The 19,819-nt window shown below is 45.6% G+C and overlaps 1 protein-coding gene across 5 annotated transcripts in view; it reads right to left on the reverse strand.

Moving 5' to 3' along the window:
* Positions 1 to 4,096: 4,096 nt before the first annotated feature.
* Positions 4,097 to 19,819, reverse strand: part of LOC134346159 (CD166 antigen-like) — a 60,111-nt gene continuing 44,388 nt past the window's right edge. For 2 of the 5 annotated variants that reach the window (XM_063047470.1, XM_063047465.1), the window contains 4 exons: positions 18,320 to 18,355; positions 9,412 to 9,541; positions 6,194 to 6,269; positions 4,097 to 5,036 (listed from right to left, as the gene is read on the reverse strand). In XM_063047470.1, the coding sequence (XP_062903540.1) occupies positions 5,013 to 5,036; positions 6,194 to 6,269; positions 9,412 to 9,541; positions 18,320 to 18,355 (266 nt within the window). In that variant the 3' untranslated portion in view covers positions 4,097 to 5,012. The remainder of the gene's footprint in view (positions 5,037 to 6,193; positions 6,270 to 9,411; positions 9,542 to 18,319; positions 18,356 to 19,819) is intronic. The other 3 variants (XM_063047466.1, XM_063047469.1, XM_063047468.1) reach the window with 3 other exon arrangements.

Below are 19,819 nucleotides of genomic sequence, written 5' to 3' on the forward strand. Positions count from 1 at the left end.
CTGATCAATTTCCCTCTTAACCCTCTCTCCTGCCTTCACACCCTTCACAACCTATTAACCTCCACCATAAATACACCCTATGATTTGCCTCCACAGGCACCTGTGGCAGTGAATTCCACAGATTCACCACCCTCTGGTGAAAGAAATTCCTCATCATCTCCATTCTAAATGGATGCCCCTCTATTCTGAGGCTGTGCCCTGTGGTCCTAGATTCTCCCACCATAGGAAACATCCTCTCTACATCCACTCTATCTAGACCTTTCAGCATTCAATAGGTTTCAATGAGATCACCTCTTATTATTCTCAATTCCAAGCAAGTTCCAGAGCCATCAATTGCTCCGCATGTGATAAGTCTTTCATTCCCAGGATCATTCTCTTGATCCTCCTCTGAACCCTCTCTAAAGTCAGCGCATCCTTTCTTAAAGAAGGGGCCTTAAGGTGCTCTGTGAATCCTCACCCGCGCTTTACGTCCTTGCTTTTATATTCTAGTCCGCTGAAAATGAATGCTGATGTCACATTCTTCACCACTGATTCAACCTGTAAATTAACCTTTAGGGAATCCTGCAAGAGGACTCCCAAGTCCCTTTGAAATAGCGTCATAGAAATGTACAGCACAGAAACAGAGCCTTTGGCTTATCTAGTCTGTGCTGAACTACTTAAACTGTAGCCCCACTGATCTGCACCCGCACCATGGCCCTCCATACCCCTCACACCCATGGACCTATCCAAACTTCCCTTAAACATCGAAATCGAGCTCCCTTGCACCACTTGTGCTGGCAGCTCATTCCACACTCTCATGAACACACATAAAATTCTGAAGGAACTCAGCAGCCCAGGCAGCATCTATGGAAAAGAGTATAGTCGATGCTCCAGGCCAAGACCCTTCGGCAGGACACGACTCGAAACATTAACTGTTTACTCTTTTACATAGATGCTGTCTGGCCTGCTGAGTTCCTCCAGCAATTTGTGTGTGTTGCTTACATTTCCAGCATCTGCAGACATTTTTCTGTTTGTGATCCACCGAGTGAAGAAGTTTCCCCTCATGTTCACCTTAAGCAATTCACTTTTCACTCTTAACCCATGACCTCTGGTTGTAGTCCCAACCCAACCTCAGTGGGAAAAGCCTGCTTGCATTTACCCTATCTATACCCCTCATAATTTTGTATACCTCAAACAAAGCCTCCAGGTCCTCCTGTCTGGGTAACATCCTTGTATATTTTCTTTGTACTCTTTCAATCTTATTTACATCTTTCCTGTAGATAGGTGACCAAAAATGCATACAATAATCCAAATTAGGCCTTAACAGTGTCTTATACAGAATGAACATACTACTCTATCTCTTGTACTCAATACATTGATTTATGAAGGCAAATGTGCCAAAAGCTCTTGACGACCCTATTTACCTGTGACACCACTTTCAATGAATTATGAACCTTTATTCCCAGATCTCTTTGTTATACTGCACTCTTCAGTGTTTTACCGTTTACTGAGTAAGACCTACCCTGGTTGGTCCTACTGAAGTGCAACACCTCGCACTTGTCTTCATTAAATTCCATCTACCATTTTTCCAGTAGGTCCAGATTCCATCGCAAGCTCAATAGTCTTCCTTGCTGTACAGTACACCTCCAATCTTGGTATCAAATTTGCTGATCCAGTTAACCACATTATCATCCAGATCATTAATATAGATGACAAACAAAAATGGACCCAGCACTGATCCCTGCAGCACCCCACAAGTCACAGGCCTCTGGTCAGAGAGGCAATCATGTACAACCACTCTCCGGCTTCTCATGAAGCCATTGTCTAATCCAATTTACTACCTCATCTTGATTGCCAAGTGACTGAACTTTCCTAACCAAATTAAAACTTGCTTTGCTCTGTTTCCCAGTTCTGAGAATGTATCTATGACCTGAAACGTTAACCATGTTTCTGTCTCTACATCTGTCTTTTCAGCATTTTCAGTATTTTTCCAGATTTAGAATTAGAATTTATTTAAATATTATGTCCATCCCACAATGTGAGGGAGTAAAAATCTTTGCATTATGACTCTGCTGCAATGTACAGACATGTGAATTTATAAGTCTAATGGCTTGTAGAAAGAAGCTGTCCTGTAGCCTGTTGGTCCTAGCTTTTAATGCTGCGGTAGCGTTTACCAGATGGAAGCAGATGAAACAGTTTATGGTTGGGGTGACTGGTGTCCCCAATGATTTTCCAGGCCTTCTTTCTGCACCTGCTGCTGTAAATGTCCTCAATGGAGGGAAGTTCACATCCACAGATGTGCAGGGCTGTCCGTACCACTCTCTGCAGTGCCCAGCGATCAAGGTTGGCACAGTACCCATACCAAGTGGTGATACAGCCAGTCAGGATGCTCTCAATGGTGCCCCTGTAGAAGGTCTTGATGATGTGGGGGCCCATGCCGAACCTCTTTAGTCGCCTGAGGTGGAAGAGACGCTGTTGTGCCCTTTTTGCCACAAAGCTGGTGTGTACAATCCAGGTGAGATCATCGGTGATGTGTATACTGAGGAATCCAGCATCTGCAATTTTTGCTTGATTTACAAGAACATCTATCTGATCTGATGTCAACAAAACCACAAGCTGTGACTCAGTCCCCACTGGACCACAATATACAATTCTTAATGCCCACTGGATCACAATGCGTGTCCCTTGAAACTCTCAAGACTGCAATGAGTGATTTGTCACATCTATAGGATCACATTGTACAACTCTCAGTGACTACAATACCATGGTATGTACCTCTTGATGTTCACTAGACCATGATGTGTCTCTAAATATTCACAAGGCCACAATGTGTTCCTCTCGATGTTCAAAGGACCATGATGTACATCTCTGAATTTTGACAAACTTAAAATTCTGAGTCTCTCGATATTCACAAGATCATAATGGGTGCATTCTAATGTTCGCAAGACACAATGTGTGTCTTTCAATGTTCACAAAACCACAATGTGCATCCCTTGATAGTCACAAGACCATAACATGTTCCCAGTGCCCACAAGAACATAATATCTGTTTCCCAGTGCCCACAAGACAATAATGTGTTTCCCAGTATCCACAAGACTGTAATATCTATTTCCCGGTGTCCACAAAACCATAATATCTGTTTCCCTGTGCCCACAAGACCATAATATGTTTCCCAGTGCCCATAAGACAATAATATTGGTTTCCCAGTGTCCACAAGACCATGATATGTTTCCCAGTGCCCACAGGACCACAACATATGCCTTTCAATGTTCACAAGACTACTATATGTCTCTTGATGTTCACCACAATGTTCAATGGTTCAACTTAAATCAAGGAATGTATACAGCATACAACCTGAAATTCTTACTCCTCACAGACATCATGAAAACAGAAGAGAAACCCAAAGAATGAACGACAGTAAAGCATTAGAACCTCGAAGCCCCCCCCCCCCGTCCTCTCCCATGCACAAGTAGCATCAACCCTCCCCCACTTATTTTGGCAGGAAGCATCAGCACCCACAAAGCAAGCAATAGCAAAATCCCCAAAGAGGGACCATGACCTGCAGTCCAAGAAAAACTCATTGTTCACCCAACAATTTGACATGCCACAAGCTCTCACTCTTTCTACCCTTCTCTAACAAGCAACAGAGAGGAGCCACCATTTCCCACAGCAAGCCAAAGCAGCTCGCTGACTACGATGTTACAGTCTGCCTCTTTGCTTTTATTCTGAGTCCTCCAACTTGAGAATCGGCAATACACTCTCCCCCACCATCTGGGGACTGGGGGAGGGGGAGACTGGGCGACAGAGGGAGTAGGGGGGAAGGGAGAGGGAGAGGGAGAGGGAGAGGGAGAGGGAGAAGGAGAGGGAGAAATTGTTCGTCTGAGTACAGAGACCTCCGTTGACGGATCTGTTGTTTGAGATGTTCTGTTTCTCCCATGATGTCTCAGTTGGCAACTATTAATGTCTATAAGAACACAGTGTCTACCCCTTGACTCTCGTGAATAACTTGTGTACGATTTGACACTCGGTAATAATATAATTTGACTTACTGACAGTCTTTAATATTGGAAAACATGACAAGACTCTCAGAGCATTATAAAAACATTAATATATTGGCAAACCATAGACGAGAAGATTTCATTACAACTTGATTGCAAGCTTGGTTAAAGAGATGATTTTTAACAAGGAAGAGGAAGTTTCCTGGAGGGATGCCAAAGGAAAACATTGTAAATCAAACACTGTGCAGTTTGCAGGACTCCACCCGCCTCAGCCTCAGCTGCGTGAGACCTGCAAACCAGCATCTGAGTTACTCAAATGCAAAGTTGGTCTGTGAGGAATTAATTAGCTGAGGCGAAAGGGTATTTTTGAAATTGCGCACCATAGGTGGAATGTAAAAAAAATAATATAAACCCACATGAAGGTGTTGGTAGATGAAGGTGCCAGGTGGGCTGTTATAGGTGCAGAAGGTGCACCTGTTACACCAGTGGCACAGCTCATGGTGGCCAGTGAATAGTTGCAGGAAACCATTTCCAGTCAAGCTTGCTTGAGAGTTTCAATGATTAAAAGAGAGTTGGAAAAGGGACCACTTTTATCAAGGTTTAAATAGCAGAGGGTGTACATCCATTGTGTGAAGGTTTAAATTGTTATACGTCACTTGTATGGCTGTCCTCCCATCTTCAATCCTGGTTGGAGCAGACAGGTGCCAAACTATTTGGCTAATGGGAACATAAATAGTCTAGGAAATTGAAAGGAACTGTTTACAACATCAGTCAAGGTCATTTGCTGAACAACACAGGACATGGGAGTGCAGCAAGTAACAAAATATTCAATATTCAATCTCTATTTCCTGAGGAAAGGAAGTTAAATAAAATCTCCAGGAACAGCAGAGGGTGTACATCCATTATCTGAAATCTTGATAGATTATGAAATTGATAAGGTTGTAAGTATTGGCTTTAAAATTGAAACGCTAAGATAAAGGTGCACAAGTTTGTTTGATCTTTGCAAGGATTTCCATTTCGGTTTCTTGCTGCAGTTTACTTGGCAAGGACAGGTTCCTGCTGGGAAAGAAAGAAAGACATCCCAAAGTAACTTACAGGCAATAAAGTACTTGTGTGAAGTGAAATCACTGTTGGAAATGCAGCAATGCTGAAAGGTCCCACAGAGTGCAATTATTGATTAGATCAGTTTTAATGAAGCTAGTTGATTGGTTATGGGAAAACTGGTGTTAGTTTATTCTTGTCACAACAAAATCATATCATCACTGGCTTATATGTCATGAAATTTGTTGTTTTGTGGCAGCAGCACGGTGCAAAGACTCAAAATTACTTTACATTACAAAGACCATGTGCAAAAAAAATGAAGATGGTGTTTATGGACCAAGCATTCTGAAATCCGTTTCTGGAGGGGAAGGAGCTGTTCCTGAATCACTGAGGGTGGGTCTTCAAGCTCCTGTACCTCTTTCCTGATGTGCCAAGAGACAGTGAATAGTTTTTTGTTTGTATGGCATCCAGACAGATCATGGCATACATACTATATGTGAGTAGATTGAAGTAAGACTAAGGGAGAAAACAGAATTGAATGCAGAGTAGAGTTAAATTTTCAGAGAAAGTGCATTGCAGATAGAAATGTAAATTGCACGGGGCACAACAAGGAAGGCTGAGAGATCAAAAGCTCATCAAGTCTGTTCAGGAGTCTGATAACAATGGTATAGAACAGGGGTGGCCAGCCTTTTACATTCCATGTGTCAATTTTTTCACGCACGAGTTCAGATGTGATTTTTTTCACACACGAGTTCTATATTAACATATTCTTGGTGGTACAAGAGTTGTATGGTGCATCTGAACTCGTGAGTGAAAAAATTGACGCATCTAATGTAAAAGGTTGGCCACCCCTGCTGTAGAAGGTGTCCTTGAGCCTGGTGGTATCTATTTTCAAGTTTGTCTAGCTTCTGCCACTGGAAAGGGGGTGGACTGAGGTGGAAGAAGACCATGATTATGTTGGCATTTTGCGGGAAGGGTACACAGAATCGATGGAGAGGTGGGAACAGTCAATGTTTCGGGCTGAGCTCCTTCGTCAGGATGAACCCTACCAAGCTGTGATGCATCTGGACGGGCTGTTTTCTATGGTGTATCTGAACTAATCATTGTGAAACAGAGGTCAGCGGGAAAGGATCAGTTACTGTTTGACCATAGCATTGTCAAATAAAATGACCCACCTCAACCTTTTCTTCTGTAGCTGAGTCCTTCTCTGGATCCATGACAGGTCTTTCCTCAACATCTTCCAAGGGTTTCCTTAAAGAGCCAGATATCAGCAAATATTAGAAGCAAATATTCACACAGTGAATCCTAGGCACCAATTGAAGCCCACATTGTGTTCCCTGTGTCCTATCACCATCCTCTGAATCCCTACAAGGCTCAGGGTTCACAAGAGATCCTCCACAACTCTGGCATCTCTCTAGGAGCAACCAGTTTCTGGAGCTCTGGTTGCTTCTGGGCTACCCCTAGGCCTCATCTTCCCTCACACCTGGAAAGCAGCTTTCGACTTGGAAGCTCCCTTTCACGGTGCAAAAAGAAAAAGAGGCTGCAGAGCCTCCTTCTGCATCCCCCAAGGGAGGGAGCAGGCCCTGAGGGCGGGAGTGGTCCCTGGGGTGGAGGACTGGTCTGGAGGAAAGGGGAGGTATCTGGGGAGGGCAGCAGTCGTAGAGTTCAGCAAGTGGATCCTAAGGTGGAAGATAGTCTTTGAAAGATGGCATGCACCCTGAGGGAATGAACTCTGGGTGGGTGGTCACCGTGGTGGGGAGTGGTCGTTGGGGTGGTGGAGTAGGAGAAATAATCCTGGCAGTGGTCCTGAGGGGAGGGAGTGGTTCCTGAGGTGGAAGAGTTGTCCTAGGGGTGTGGGAATGGTCCCAGAGGAAAGGGGAGGACCCGGGGATGTGAGACAATCCTGGTGAAGGAGTGGTCCCTGAGCTGGGGAGTGGTCCTGCAGGAAAGGAGAGGTCACTGGAGTGCAACAGTGGTCCTGGAGGTGAGGGAAGGTTCTCCAAGGTGGTTCCTGAGGGAGGGAGTGTTAATTGAGTGACTGATCAGTGTGGTGGGGACTGGTCCCGGAGGAGCGAGGATGACATTGGGGTGTTGGAGGTGAAAGAGTTGCTCCTGAGGTAGACGCTGGTTCCTGAGGGGGAGGTGGACCCTGACTGAGTCATCACTTCAGTGCGGAGTGCTCCCTGGCATGGGAGAGTGGTCCTGGAGGAACGAGGAGGACAGCGGGGTGGGGGAGTGGTCCTGGAGGAACAAGGACAGTGGGGTGGGAGAGTGGTCCTGGAGGAACAAGGACAGTGGGGTGGGAGAGTGGTCCTGAAGGAACGAGGACAGTGGTTTGAGGGAGTGGTCCTGGAGGAATGAGGAGGACAGCAGGGTGGGAGAGTGGTCCTGAAAGAATGAGGTGGACAGCGGGGTGGGGGAGTGGTCCTGGAGGAACAAGGACAGCGGGGTGGGGGAGTGGTCCTGGAGGAACAAGGACAGCGGGGTGGGGGAGTGGTCCTGGAGGAACAAGGACAGCGGGGTGGGGGAGTGGTCCTGGAGGAACAAGGACAGCGGGGTGGGGGAGTGGTCCTGGAGGAACAAGGACAGCGGGGTGGGAGAGTGGTCCTGGAGGAATGAGGAGGACAGTGGGGTGGGGGAGTGGTCCTGGAGGAAGGAGGACAGCGGGGTGGGGGAGTGGTCCTGGAGGAACAAGGACAGCGGGGTGGGGGAGTGGTCCTGGAGGAACAAGGACAGTGGTTTGAGGGAGTGGTCCTGGAGGAATGAGGAGGACAGCGGGGTGGGGGAGTGGTCCTGGAGGAACAAGGAGGACAGCGGGGTGGGGGAGTGGTCCTGGAGGAACAAGGAGGACAGCGGGGTGGGGGAGTGGTCCTGGAGGAACGAGGAGGACAGCGGGGTGGGGGAGTGGTCCTGGAGGAACAAGGACAGTGGTTTGAGAGAGTGGTCCTGGAGGAACAAGGAGGACAGCGGGGTGGGGGAGTGGTCCTGGAGGAACAAGGACAGCGGGGTGGGGGAGTGGTCCTGGAGGAATGAGGAGGACAGCGGGGTGGGGGAGTGGTCCTGGAGGAACGAGGAGGACAGTGAGATGGGGGAGTGGTCCTGGAGGAACGAGGAGGACAGTGGGGTGAGGGACTGGCCCTGGAGGAACGAGGAGGACAGTGGTGTGAGGGAGAGGTCATCATGGTAGGGGATTGTGGTCCCGTAGGAAAGAAGAGGACACTGGAGTGGGACAGTGGTCCTGGAGGTGAGTGAGTGGTTCCTGAGGTAGGAGAGTGGTCCCAGAGGAGCAGGGATTACAGTGGTGTGAGGGAGAGGTCCTGGAGGTGAGGGAGTGGTCCCAAGGTGGAAGGTGGTCCTTGTGGGAAGGAGTGGAACTTTAGGGAGTGAGTGATCTCTGTGATGAGAAGTGGTCCCATGGGGTTTGATTGGGGAAAGAGGGTTAATGGTCCCCATGGAGGGGGAATGGCCTCTGCTTATAGGCCTGCTTCGAGCTTGGGGGCATTTGGTCGTATGCTACACCTCAGGGTGTGGTGGGAAATGGGAAATCAAATGATACCGATAGATGGTTTTAAGATATGTCAATGTTTGTAGGACGGAATTCATCACAGAGCAAGGCTGGGGAGGGGTTAGATGAGATTAAAATGTGAATTCAATGTACTGCTTGTCTTTGTTGACAATCTGCACTCAGTTGTCACAGCAGTGACTTGGTTTAAATTATCCATTGGGTGTCAACTCAAAATGGAGACAGTGTCAAAGACTGACGACAAAGAGTGTTGGAGTATGCCTTTTTGGTAATTACAAACACTTCAACGAAGGTGGGAAGTCATTTAGACAAACAGTTTCGGGGTCCTTAGGAGGAAGTTGGGTAAGATTGTTGGATAGAAGGGAACAGAGTGGGATGTGTTGACAGAGTGGGATGGAGGTTTGTGAGGAGCTCTCTTCAGTTGTAGAATGGCCATTTTCATGTAAGTCCACACAGGGGATACAAGGTTCAAAGTTTTACTTATTATCAAAGTATGTATCCCATACACAACTCTGAGTTTCGTCTTTTCCAGATAGCCACAAAAAAACAAAGAAAGATCATGAAAGTCGTTTAGAGAGAACCATCAAACCCACCCCCACACAGAAAAGAATGGCATCCTGATCAAGGTGAAGCCTCTTCAAAGTCAAAGTCAAGTTTATTGTCATACACAGATGTACATGTGGCATGGTGCAATGAAAAACTTGCAGCAGCATCACAGGAACATAGCATCTTTATAAGCAGCATTCATAAGAGAAAAAAAAGCATAAATTAAACCCAATTCATAAATGAAAAAACACATTGGAACAAAAATGAACAGTTTACATCAGTACGAAAAGCAAATTCTCAAGGGAATGTGAAAGGTTGACTCACTTTTCCTCCTTCTTTCTATAGTAGCAGAAGTAATAGGCAACCGAGAGGAAGAATATTACAAGTGCTAACGTCACGATGATCCCAATAACCATCCCGGCTCTGTTCTTTGTCGTTTCCCCTTTCAGAAAACCTTTAAACAAGATTGACAAACACTTCAGGAGATCCGAAGTACCCAGTAACAAATACAGACCCAGCCCTACTGGATGTACTTACAAAGGTCTCTCTCACCTCATCTCGAGCCTCCCTGAAGCTCCCATCCTCCCTAAGGTTCCATTGGCCTGAGTGCCCCTTCCCTTCCTTTGCAGTACCATTGGTGACTGTGTCTCCAACTTCCTAGCTTAGACCTTTTGGAAAACTCTCCCTACGTCCTTTTCCTTCTCCACCCTTCTTGTAAGGCCCCCCATAAAACACAATTCTTTCCCACAGATTTTAATTTTCCTTATAATTTCTGTCTCCTTCGATTGGTATCTGTTCCTTGCTAGCATTTGAACATGTCTGATGAAGGAAAATTATTGTGATAACTGAACACAAAGGGCAGATAGGATGTAGGATGCAATAAAAGACATTGTATTGAATGTGCAGGATCACAAATGGGACGTGATCCTGTACAGAAGATATAGAGTTGGTGCAGAGTCAGACGGTGAGAGGCAATGGGAGAAAGTGGGTTAGAAAATGCAACATAGATTTGAATGAGTTCAATGAGTAAGTGTGTCAGAAGCTTCACAATTTGGACCATTGGGCAGAGGGGGAACAAAATAGAGAATAGAAAACAGAGGGGATTTACAGTAGGGGTAATGAAAGGGTATAAACTGGGGTTCAATGGACTGTGGACAAAATGGATCTTGTGAGAGATGAAATACACAAGGCAGTAGGATTGAGAAGAAAGTTGTGCAACTCACGCAAAAATAAACAGTTAACATTTTGCCCTAGGCCCTTCACCCGAAAAGATAGGCAATTTGTTTCAGAGATAGATAGGTTGTTGATTAGCTAGGGCATCAAAGTGTATGGGGAGAAGGCAGAGGAGTGGGGATGACTGGAAGAATTGGATCAGCCGATGATTGAATGGTGGAGCAGACTCGATGGGCCGAATGGCCTACTTCTGTCCCTATATCTTTTGGTCTTATGGAAAATTTGTGTTTCAATGATTAATATTAATGTAGGGGAGATGTTTAACTTCTGCTTGATGTGATATAGGTTGGCTGCTAATTTTAGACTCTGTCCCGGTTTTCAATGCCATCTGCTTTACCGGTAAGCCCTTTGCTCAGCAGCCTCACCCTGCAATCTTATAGTTGGCTTTCATTGGCCTCATTTGTGAGGTTGAATAAATGGGTAACTGGATAACATGAACTGATGTCCCTGGTGGTGATGTCAGCGGCAGTGGCAAGTGGTGACACTCCATCCATTATCCGGCTGGACGACTGAAATAATGAAATGTTACATAAAGAACCTTCTTCACACCCACTGCTGCATCCCACCAAATGTGCCATTGTATTGGTTTGAAACCTCACAGAACAGGGAGTAGAGAAGTGGATAATGGAGCCCTCTCTTCTTCTGCTCAATGCTGTGGTCCACAGGTAGCTCTCTTGCCTTGGGGTGAGGAGGATTGGAGACCATCTCCCTCCCAACTGAAAGGCCTTACTCCTTTCCCACTACACGGCATTGGGGACTTGATAGAGGTGTACAAGACAATAAGAGTGGACAGCCAGAGACTTTTAACCAGGACAAAAGATGATTAATGTGAAGGGATATAATTTTGAGGTGATTGGAGGAAAGTATGGGGGGGGGGGATATCAAAGGTAAGTATTTTAATACTGAGAGTAGTGAGTATGTGAAACACTCAGCTAGGGGTGATGGTAGGGGCAGATACATCAGGGGCATTTAGAAGAATCTTAAAAAGGCACATGGTTGATAGAAAAAGGAAGAGCCATGTGGGAGGGAAGGGTTAGATTGATCATGGAGAAGGTTAAAGGGTCAGCACAACATTGTGGGCTGAAGGGTCTGTACTGTGCAGTAGTGTTCTATGTTCTTATTAAACTAAGGTCCAACCTAATGTAACTCCATTGTTTCACAGCGAAAACAGAGTGGACGAGTTCCCTCTAGTGACCTGACCAATGCTTACCCCTCTGCCAACAGTGCTGGAATCTGTCCAGTGCTCACAACCAGTTGTGGGAGCTTGCTGTGTGTCAGCTGGGCACCATGTTCCCTGGGTCGCACAGTAGCATCGCAGCTGGTGTAATGCTGGCTGTAAGACTGGAGTTCAATTACTGCTGCCTTCTGTAAGGAATTTGTGCGTTCTCCCCATGACCATGTGGGGTTCCTCCACACATTCCAAAGGCGTACAGTTAGCGTTAGGTTTAGTGAGTTATGGTCATGCTATGTTGGCACCAGAAGCACAGTGACACTTGTGGGCAGCCCCCATCACAATCCTCAGTGATTTGATCTGAAACAAATGGGGTGTTTCACTGTATGTTTCGATGAATGTGTGACAAATAAAGCTCATCTTATCTGACGACCTTATGTTTCCATGTTGCGTATACTATTACTGTACAGCATGATAGTCTGGATGCATGTAGAGAGGCAGTTTGGAAATGTAAGCTCCTTTTTTCCCTCATTGGTCCCTGGGTTTTCCTCATCTCCCAAAGATGCTCTCTGATGGATAAAATTCCAAGGGTTCTGGCTTGCACCTCCCACTAGTAAAAACACAGAATGCTGGAGGAACTCAAGGGATACGGCAACATCGTGGAGGGAAATGTACAGTACTCTAGGCATTTTGGACTGAGATCCTTCCAGATAAAGGGTCTCAACCCAAAACGCTGACTGTCCATTTCCCTCCAAAGATGCTGCCAGACCCACTGAGTTTGTCTGGCATCTTGTGAGCTGACTGGGATTCCAGCACCTGCTGCCTCTAGTGGCTCACAGTGTCGGGCCATTTGACGAAAGGGGCATCACAGATCCCATTCTCCAACATGCTGACAATCCAGGATTGGTGGTTGTCGAGAACCACCACTTCCAAAAATTCCACTCAGTTTAGCAGCACCACTGGCAGTGGCGTGCCTTCATGGGGACATCAGCTGGCCTGACAGTGGACTTCCCATGGCTGCTCCTGGCTCACCACCAACCTGGCCCTGGATTGAAGGAGGAACAAGCTACCACTGAAATAGCAGGGATGTGCCGGAGGGGTGAGGGAAGTGAGAGTGGTAAACTGGTAAATTGAAAACACGAGAGGTTTTGCAGATGCTGGAAAACCAGAGCAACACACACAAGACGCTGGAGGAACTCAGCAGGCTGAGCAGCATCTGTGGAAAGGAATAATCAGTTGATGTTTCAGGCTGAGATCCTTCATCAGGACACTGATAAAGTGTCTCAGAATGAAACCCGTCAATTGGTAAATGGTTTATTATTGTTAAATGTACTGAGATACAGTGGGAAAACTTGTCTTGCATTCCACCTGTACAGATGATTTCATCACATTAGTGCATTGAGGTAGTACGTGATAAAGCAATAACAGAGGGCAGGATAAAGTGTTCCAGTCGCATAGGAAGTGCAGTATAGGAAAATATTAAGGGTTAAGTTACAGTGAAGTAGTGAGATCAAGGGACCATCTGACTGCACCAGAGAAACTCTGAAGAATTATATAACAGCAGGGTGGAAACTGGTGGTATCTTGTGTCTAATGGGAGGGGTGGGAGAAGAGAGAATGTTCAGGATGGGTTATCTTTGATTATGCTGACTCTGAGTGAAGACGTTTTGCCTCATGTTCCCCTTTAATATTTCATCTTTCATCCTTAACCTATGACCCCTGGTTGTAGTTTCACCCAACCTCAGTGGAAAAAGCATGCTTGCATTTACCCTATCTATACCCCTCATAATTTTGTGCACCCCTTTCAAATCTTCCCTCAATCTTCTACGTTCTGGGGAATAAAATTCCAACCTATTCAATCTTTCCTTATAACTCAGGTCCTTCAGTCTTGGCAACGCCCTTGTAAATTTTCTCTGTACCCTTTCAACCTTATTTACATCTTTCCTGTAGGCAGGTGACCAAAATCACACACAATAATCCAAATCAGGCCTCACCAATGTCTTATACAATTTTAACATAACATCCCAACTCTTGTACTCAATAATTGGCGGCAGAGGAACTGAATTCATATTTTGCATCAGTCTTCATAGAGGAAGACATCTGGAGTATACCTGACATTCAAGAGAGTTAGAGAAGTGAAGTATGTGCAGTGAAAATTATGACCAGGAAGGTGCTCAGGAAACTTAATCGTCTGAGGATAAATCTCCTGGACCTGATGGAATGCATGCATGGGTTCTGAAGGAAGCAGCTGGAGAGATTGTGGGGGCATTAGCAATGATCTTTCAAGAATCAATGGATTCTGGCATTGTACCGGATGTCTGGAAAATTGCAAATGCTACTCCGCTATTTAAGAAGGGTGGGAGGCAGCAGAAAGGAAACTATGGATCTGTTAGCCTGACATCAGTGGTTGGGAAATTGTTGGAATTGATTGTTAGGGAGGAGATTATGAAGTATTTGGAGGCACATGACAAGATAGGCCAAAGCCAGCATGGTTTCCTGAAAGGAAAATCCTTTTGAAATTTTTTGAGGAAATTAAAAGCAGGGTAGACAAAGGATATGCAATATATGTGGTGTACTTGGATTTTCAGAAGGCCTCTGATAAGGTGCCGCGCATGAGGCTGCTGAGCAAGATAAGAGGCCATGGAATTACAGGGAAGTTACTAGCCTGGGTGGAGCATTGGCTGATCGGCAGAAAGCAGAGAGTGGGAATAAAGGGATCCTATTCTGGCTGGCTGCTGGATACCAGTGGAGTTCCACAGGGGTTGGTGTGTTGAGGAAACAGAGAGCCTGCAGAGAGACTTAGTTAATTTAGGGGAATGGTCAAAGAAGTGGCAAATGAAATACAATGTTAGAAAGTGTATGCTCATGCATTTTGGTGGAAGAAGTAAATGGGCAGATTATTATTTAGATGGGGAGAGAATTCAAAATGCAGGTGTACAAAAGGACTTGGGAGTCCTTGTGCAGGATACACTTAAGGTTAACCTTCATGTTGAGTCGGTGGTGAAGAAGGTGAATGCAATGTTGGCATTCATTTTTAGAGGTATACAATATAAGAGCAGGGATGTGATGTTGAGGCTCTACAAGGTACTCATGAGACTCCATTTGGAATATTCTGAGCAGTTTTGGGCTCCTTATTTTAGAAAGGATATACTGACATCAGAGAGGGTTCAGAGAAGATTTACAAGAATGGTTCCAGGAATGAAAGGGTTACTGTATGAGGAATGTCTGGCAGCTCTTGGGCTGTATTCCCTGGAGTTCAGGAGAATGAGGGAGGATCTGATAGAAACATTCTGAATGTTAACAGGCCTGAACAGATTAGAAATGGCAAAGTTATTTCCCATGTTAGGGGAGTCTAGGACAAGAGGGCATGACTTCAAGTTTGAAGGAGGTCCATTTAAAATAGAGATGCAGAGAGTCAGAAGGTGGTAAATCTGTGGAATTTGTTGCCACGAGCAGCTGTGGAGGCCAAGTCATTGGATGTATTTAAGGCAGAGATAGATAGGTTCTTGATTAACCAGGGCATCAATTGGTGTGGGGTGAAAGCAGGGGAGTGGGGATGATTGGAAGAATTGGATCAGCCCATGATTGAATGGTGGAGCAGGCTCGATGGGCTGAATGGCCTACTTCTGCTCCTATATCTTATTTTTAGTCCATAGGATGAGACCACAAGATATAGGAGCAGACTCCATTTGGACAATCGGTGTCTGCTTTGCCATTTCATTACGACTGATCCATTTTCCCTCTCAGCCCCAATCTCTTGCCTTCAAGAATCTATCAACATCTGCCTTAAATATACATGAAGACTTGGTCTTCACATCTGCCTCTGACAATGAATTCCACAGATTCACTAGTCTACCAAGCTAAAGAAATCCCTGCTCACCTCTATTCTAAAAGGACACCCCACTAATCTGAGGCAGTGTCCTCTGGTCTTAGACTCTTCCACTGTAGGAAACATCGGCTCCACGACCACTCTCTAAAGGCCTTTCAACATTCGATAGGATTCAATGAGGTCTCTAGTCATTCTTCTGGATTCTAGTGACTACAGGCCAAGAACCATCAAACGCTCTTCATATGACAAGCCATTAAATGTTAAATGTTTCCAGCTTTCTCGTGTACCTCCTTTGAATCCTCTCCAGTTTCAGAATGTCCTTTCTAAGATAAGGGGCCCAAAACCGCTTACAATACTCCAAGTGAGGCCTCACCAATGTTTTACAAAGTCACAACATTACATTCTTGTATTCTATTCTAGTCCTCTTGACATGAATGCTAATGTTGCATTTTCCTTCCTCTCCACAGACTCAAGCTGCAAATTATCTTTTCAGGAATTCTGCACAAGACTCCCAAGTCCATTTACAATTTTTCTACTATATTTCCCCATTTAAAAAATCGTCTACCTTTCAGTTCTTCTACCAAAGTGCATGAACATACACTGCCCAACACTGTATTCCATCTGCCACTTCTTTGCCCATTCTTCTATATGTCTAAGCCCTTCTGCAGCCTCTCTACTTCCTCAAAACTACCGCCTCTCCACCGATCTTCATATGATTTGCAAACTTTGCAACAAAGCCATCAATTCCATCATCCGAATCTTTGACATATAACGTAAAGAGAATCGGTCCCAACACAGACCCCTGTGGAACACCACCAGTCACTGGCAGCCAACCAGAAAAGCCTCCTTTTATTCCCACTCTTTGCCTACTGCCAATCAGCCGCTGCTTTATCCACGCTAGAACCTTTCCTGTAATACCATGGGCTGGTAGCTTGTTAAGCAGCCTCATGTGTGGCACCTTGCCAAAGGCATTCTGAAAATCCAAGTACACATCAACCAGTTCTCCTTTGTGTATCCTGCTTGCTACTTCAAAAAATTCAAACAGATTTGTCAGGCAAGATTTTCCCTTGAGGAAACCATGCTGACTACCGCCTATTTTATCAAGTGCTTCCAAGTACCCTGAAACCACAACCTTAATAATTGACTCCAACACCTTCCCGGTCACTGAGTTCAGACTAACTGGCCTATAGTCTTTTTTCTTCTGTCTCTCTCTCGTTTAATTGTGGAGTGACATATACAATTTTCCAGTCTTCTAGAACCATTCCAGAATCCTTTGATTCCTGAGAAATCATTATTAATGCCTCCATAATCTCTTCAGACCTTGAATCTCTTCCACCCCTTTCAGAACACTGGGGTGTACACCATCTGGTCTGGGTGTACCTTACAATTTTGTCCCTTACAATCCTTTTACTGTTAACAAATCTGCAGAAGGCCTTAGAATTCTCCTTCACCTTGTCTGCTAGAGCAACCTCATGCCTTCTTTTTTAACCTCCTGACTTTCTTCTGAAGTGTTCTCTTGTGTTTCTTATACTTCTCAAGTCCTAACTGCCTAAACCTGCTATGCACCTCCAGTTTTAACTTAACCAGGGCCTCAATATCTCTCAAAAATCAAGGTTCCCTGAACCTGTTATACTTGCCTGATGTTCTGACAGACACATAGAAGCTTTGTACTCTCAAAATTGCACTTTTGAAGGCCTCCCACTTCCCATGTATGCTTTTACCAGAAATAAGCCTCTCTCAATCCACTTTAGCTAGATCCTTTCTGATACCATCAAAATTAGCTTTTCTCCAATTTAGTATCTGAACCCAAGGATCAGACCCATCCTTTTTCATAACTACCTTGAAACTAATGACTTTATGATCACTAGATGCAAAGTATTCCCTTGCACAAACTTCTGTTACCTGCTTTCTATCATACCCCAATAGGGGATCAAGTACAGCACAGTATTTTGTGGGAATTTCTATGTACTGATTAAAGAAACTTTCCTGAACACATTTGACAAACTCTATCCCATCTAGTCCTTTTACAGTATGGTGTGTGTGTGTGTGCCTGTGTGTGCGCCCTTAACTCCTGGTTGTTGGGGTGCCGTCATGACAAGATTTTTTTTTGTTATGCTCATCAGTCTTGGGCATCTGAAACCTGGCAGAGCCCATCGCTCTCCAGGTTTTTTTTATGAGGTCGAGTTGTTAGCTCGGATGGAGAGCGTGCAAGGGAGCAAGCCGGATTCCAACTTGGGACCTCTTGCCCCAAAGTCCAGCTATGCCATCAGCCATTATGGTATTCCCCGTCAATATGTGCAAAGTTAAAATCACCTACTATCACAACTTCATCATTCTTGCACCATTCTGCGATCCCTCTACAAATTTGTTCTGCTAAGTCCCACAGACTGTTGGGTCGTCTATAATACAGCCCCATTAACACAGTTATGCCTTTCCTATTCCTCAGTTCCATTCATAAAGCCTCACTAGACGAGACTGTCCCAACTGATACCTGCCGTGACATTTTCCCTGGCTTGTTTTGGGATGCATGGCTTGAACAAGCAGTGGAAGCAAACTCAACAATCACTTTCAATGGGAGTAGGATAAATACCTCAAAAGATAAAAAAAAAAATTGTAGGATGACAGAAGGGGAATGGGAATTATTGGATGTGAACAATGGGAATAATGGGAATTCTTGAACGGGAATAAAGTGAATGATTTCACCTATTTTGCATGCACAATAGGCTATATGGGTCTCTGTCTGTACTGAATTATCCAGTGAAATACCTAAGAAAAGAGCCTTAGGGTGTTGATATATACAAAAATAATCATGTTCAAGCAATGGGAAGATGAAGTCCATCAAGGGCACTGTTGGACCCTGACACGGTGTCCAGAGCAAGTCTGCAAGAAATGCCTGGATCAATAGGCCGTTCATTTTACTCAGTTCTAATCTAAAGCTGTTCCAGTGGGATCCCACAACACAGTGAATCAGACAGCAGATGGCTCTTAAATAAAACTTACCCGTTTTTCCACTCCACACTTCGTTGTTCTCTTTTGCTACAACAAACGAAACAAAGAGGAAACACTTAGCAAATACAATTGATGTACATTAATTGTTCATTTGTACAGGGTCTTGCTTAAATGGTGCCTCCGTTCTCAAATTGTTTCATGACTCCAACCCACCTACTCTGTAACCTGCCTGAACACCCCACCCTATCTCTGTAACCCCCTCCAGTCCCTAAACCCCTCCCTATCTCCGTAACCACCTTCAGTCCCTAAACTGCTCCCTATCTCTGTAACCCCCTCCAGTCCCTAAACCCCTCCCTATCTCTGTAACCCCCTCCAGTCCCTAAACCCCTCCCTATCTCCGTAACCACCTTCAGTCCCTAAACTGCTCCCTATCTCTGTAACCCCCTCCAGTCCCTAAACCCCTCCCTATCTCTGTAACCCCCTCCAGTCCCTAAACCCCTCCCTATCTCCGTAACCCCCTTCAGTCCCTAAACTGCTCCCTATCTCTGTAACCCCCTCCAGTCCCTAAACCCCTCCCTATCTCCGTAACCCCCTTCAGTCCCTAAACTGCTCCCTATCTCTGTAACCCCCTCCAGTCCCCAAACCCCTCCCTATCTGTAACTCCCCTCCAGCCCCTACACCCCTCTCTATCTCTGTAACTCCCCTCCAGCTCCTACACCCCTCCCTATCTCTGTAACTCCCCCCAGCCCCTACACCCCTCCCTATCTCTGTAACTCCCCTCCAGCCCCTACACCCCTCCCTATCTCTGTAACTCCCCTCCAGCCCCTACACCCCTCCCTATCTCTGTAACTCCCCTCCAGCCCCTATACCCCTCCCTATATCTGTAACTCTCCTCCAGCCCCTACACCCCTCCCAATCTCTGTAACTCCCCTCCAGCCCCTACACCCCTCCCTATCTCTGTAACTCTCCTCCAGCCCCTACACCCCTCCCTATCTCTGTAATATTCTCCATTCCCTAACACCTCTTTATCTATTCAACACCTACAGCCCCAACAAACCTCCCTATCTTTAAAACTCCTCCAACCCCTCCAACCCTCCCTATCACTGTAACACCCTTCAGCCCCGACACCCCTCTCCATGTCTGTAACCTCCCTCCATTCCCCACACTCATTCTTACTTCTTTAAAACCATACGCACCTACACTTTGCCCACCTCTGTAAACCACGGGTTTCCAACCTGGGGTCCACGGACACCTCGGAAAATCCCGTCCAACCCCTACACCCCTCCCTATTGTGTAAACCTTACCATTTCCTACACCCCTCCCAATATCTGTAACACACTCCAGAGCCAACAGCCCTTGCTATGTCTATGTAGACCCTACATCCTTCTCTCTGTTTGTTAGCCCCCATCCCCTACGCCCTTCCCTATCTATTTAACGTTTTTACAATACCCACACCCTTCCCCATATCTGTAAACCATCCAGCCCCTATACCCTCCCAATTCTATAAATGCCTGCAGCCCCTAAACCCCTATGTACAACCCCCTTCAATCT

This window comes from Mobula hypostoma, chromosome 5, assembly GCF_963921235.1.
Source record: "Mobula hypostoma chromosome 5, sMobHyp1.1, whole genome shotgun sequence".
In the NCBI taxonomy this organism is placed as follows: Eukaryota; Metazoa; Chordata; class Chondrichthyes; order Myliobatiformes; family Myliobatidae; genus Mobula; species Mobula hypostoma.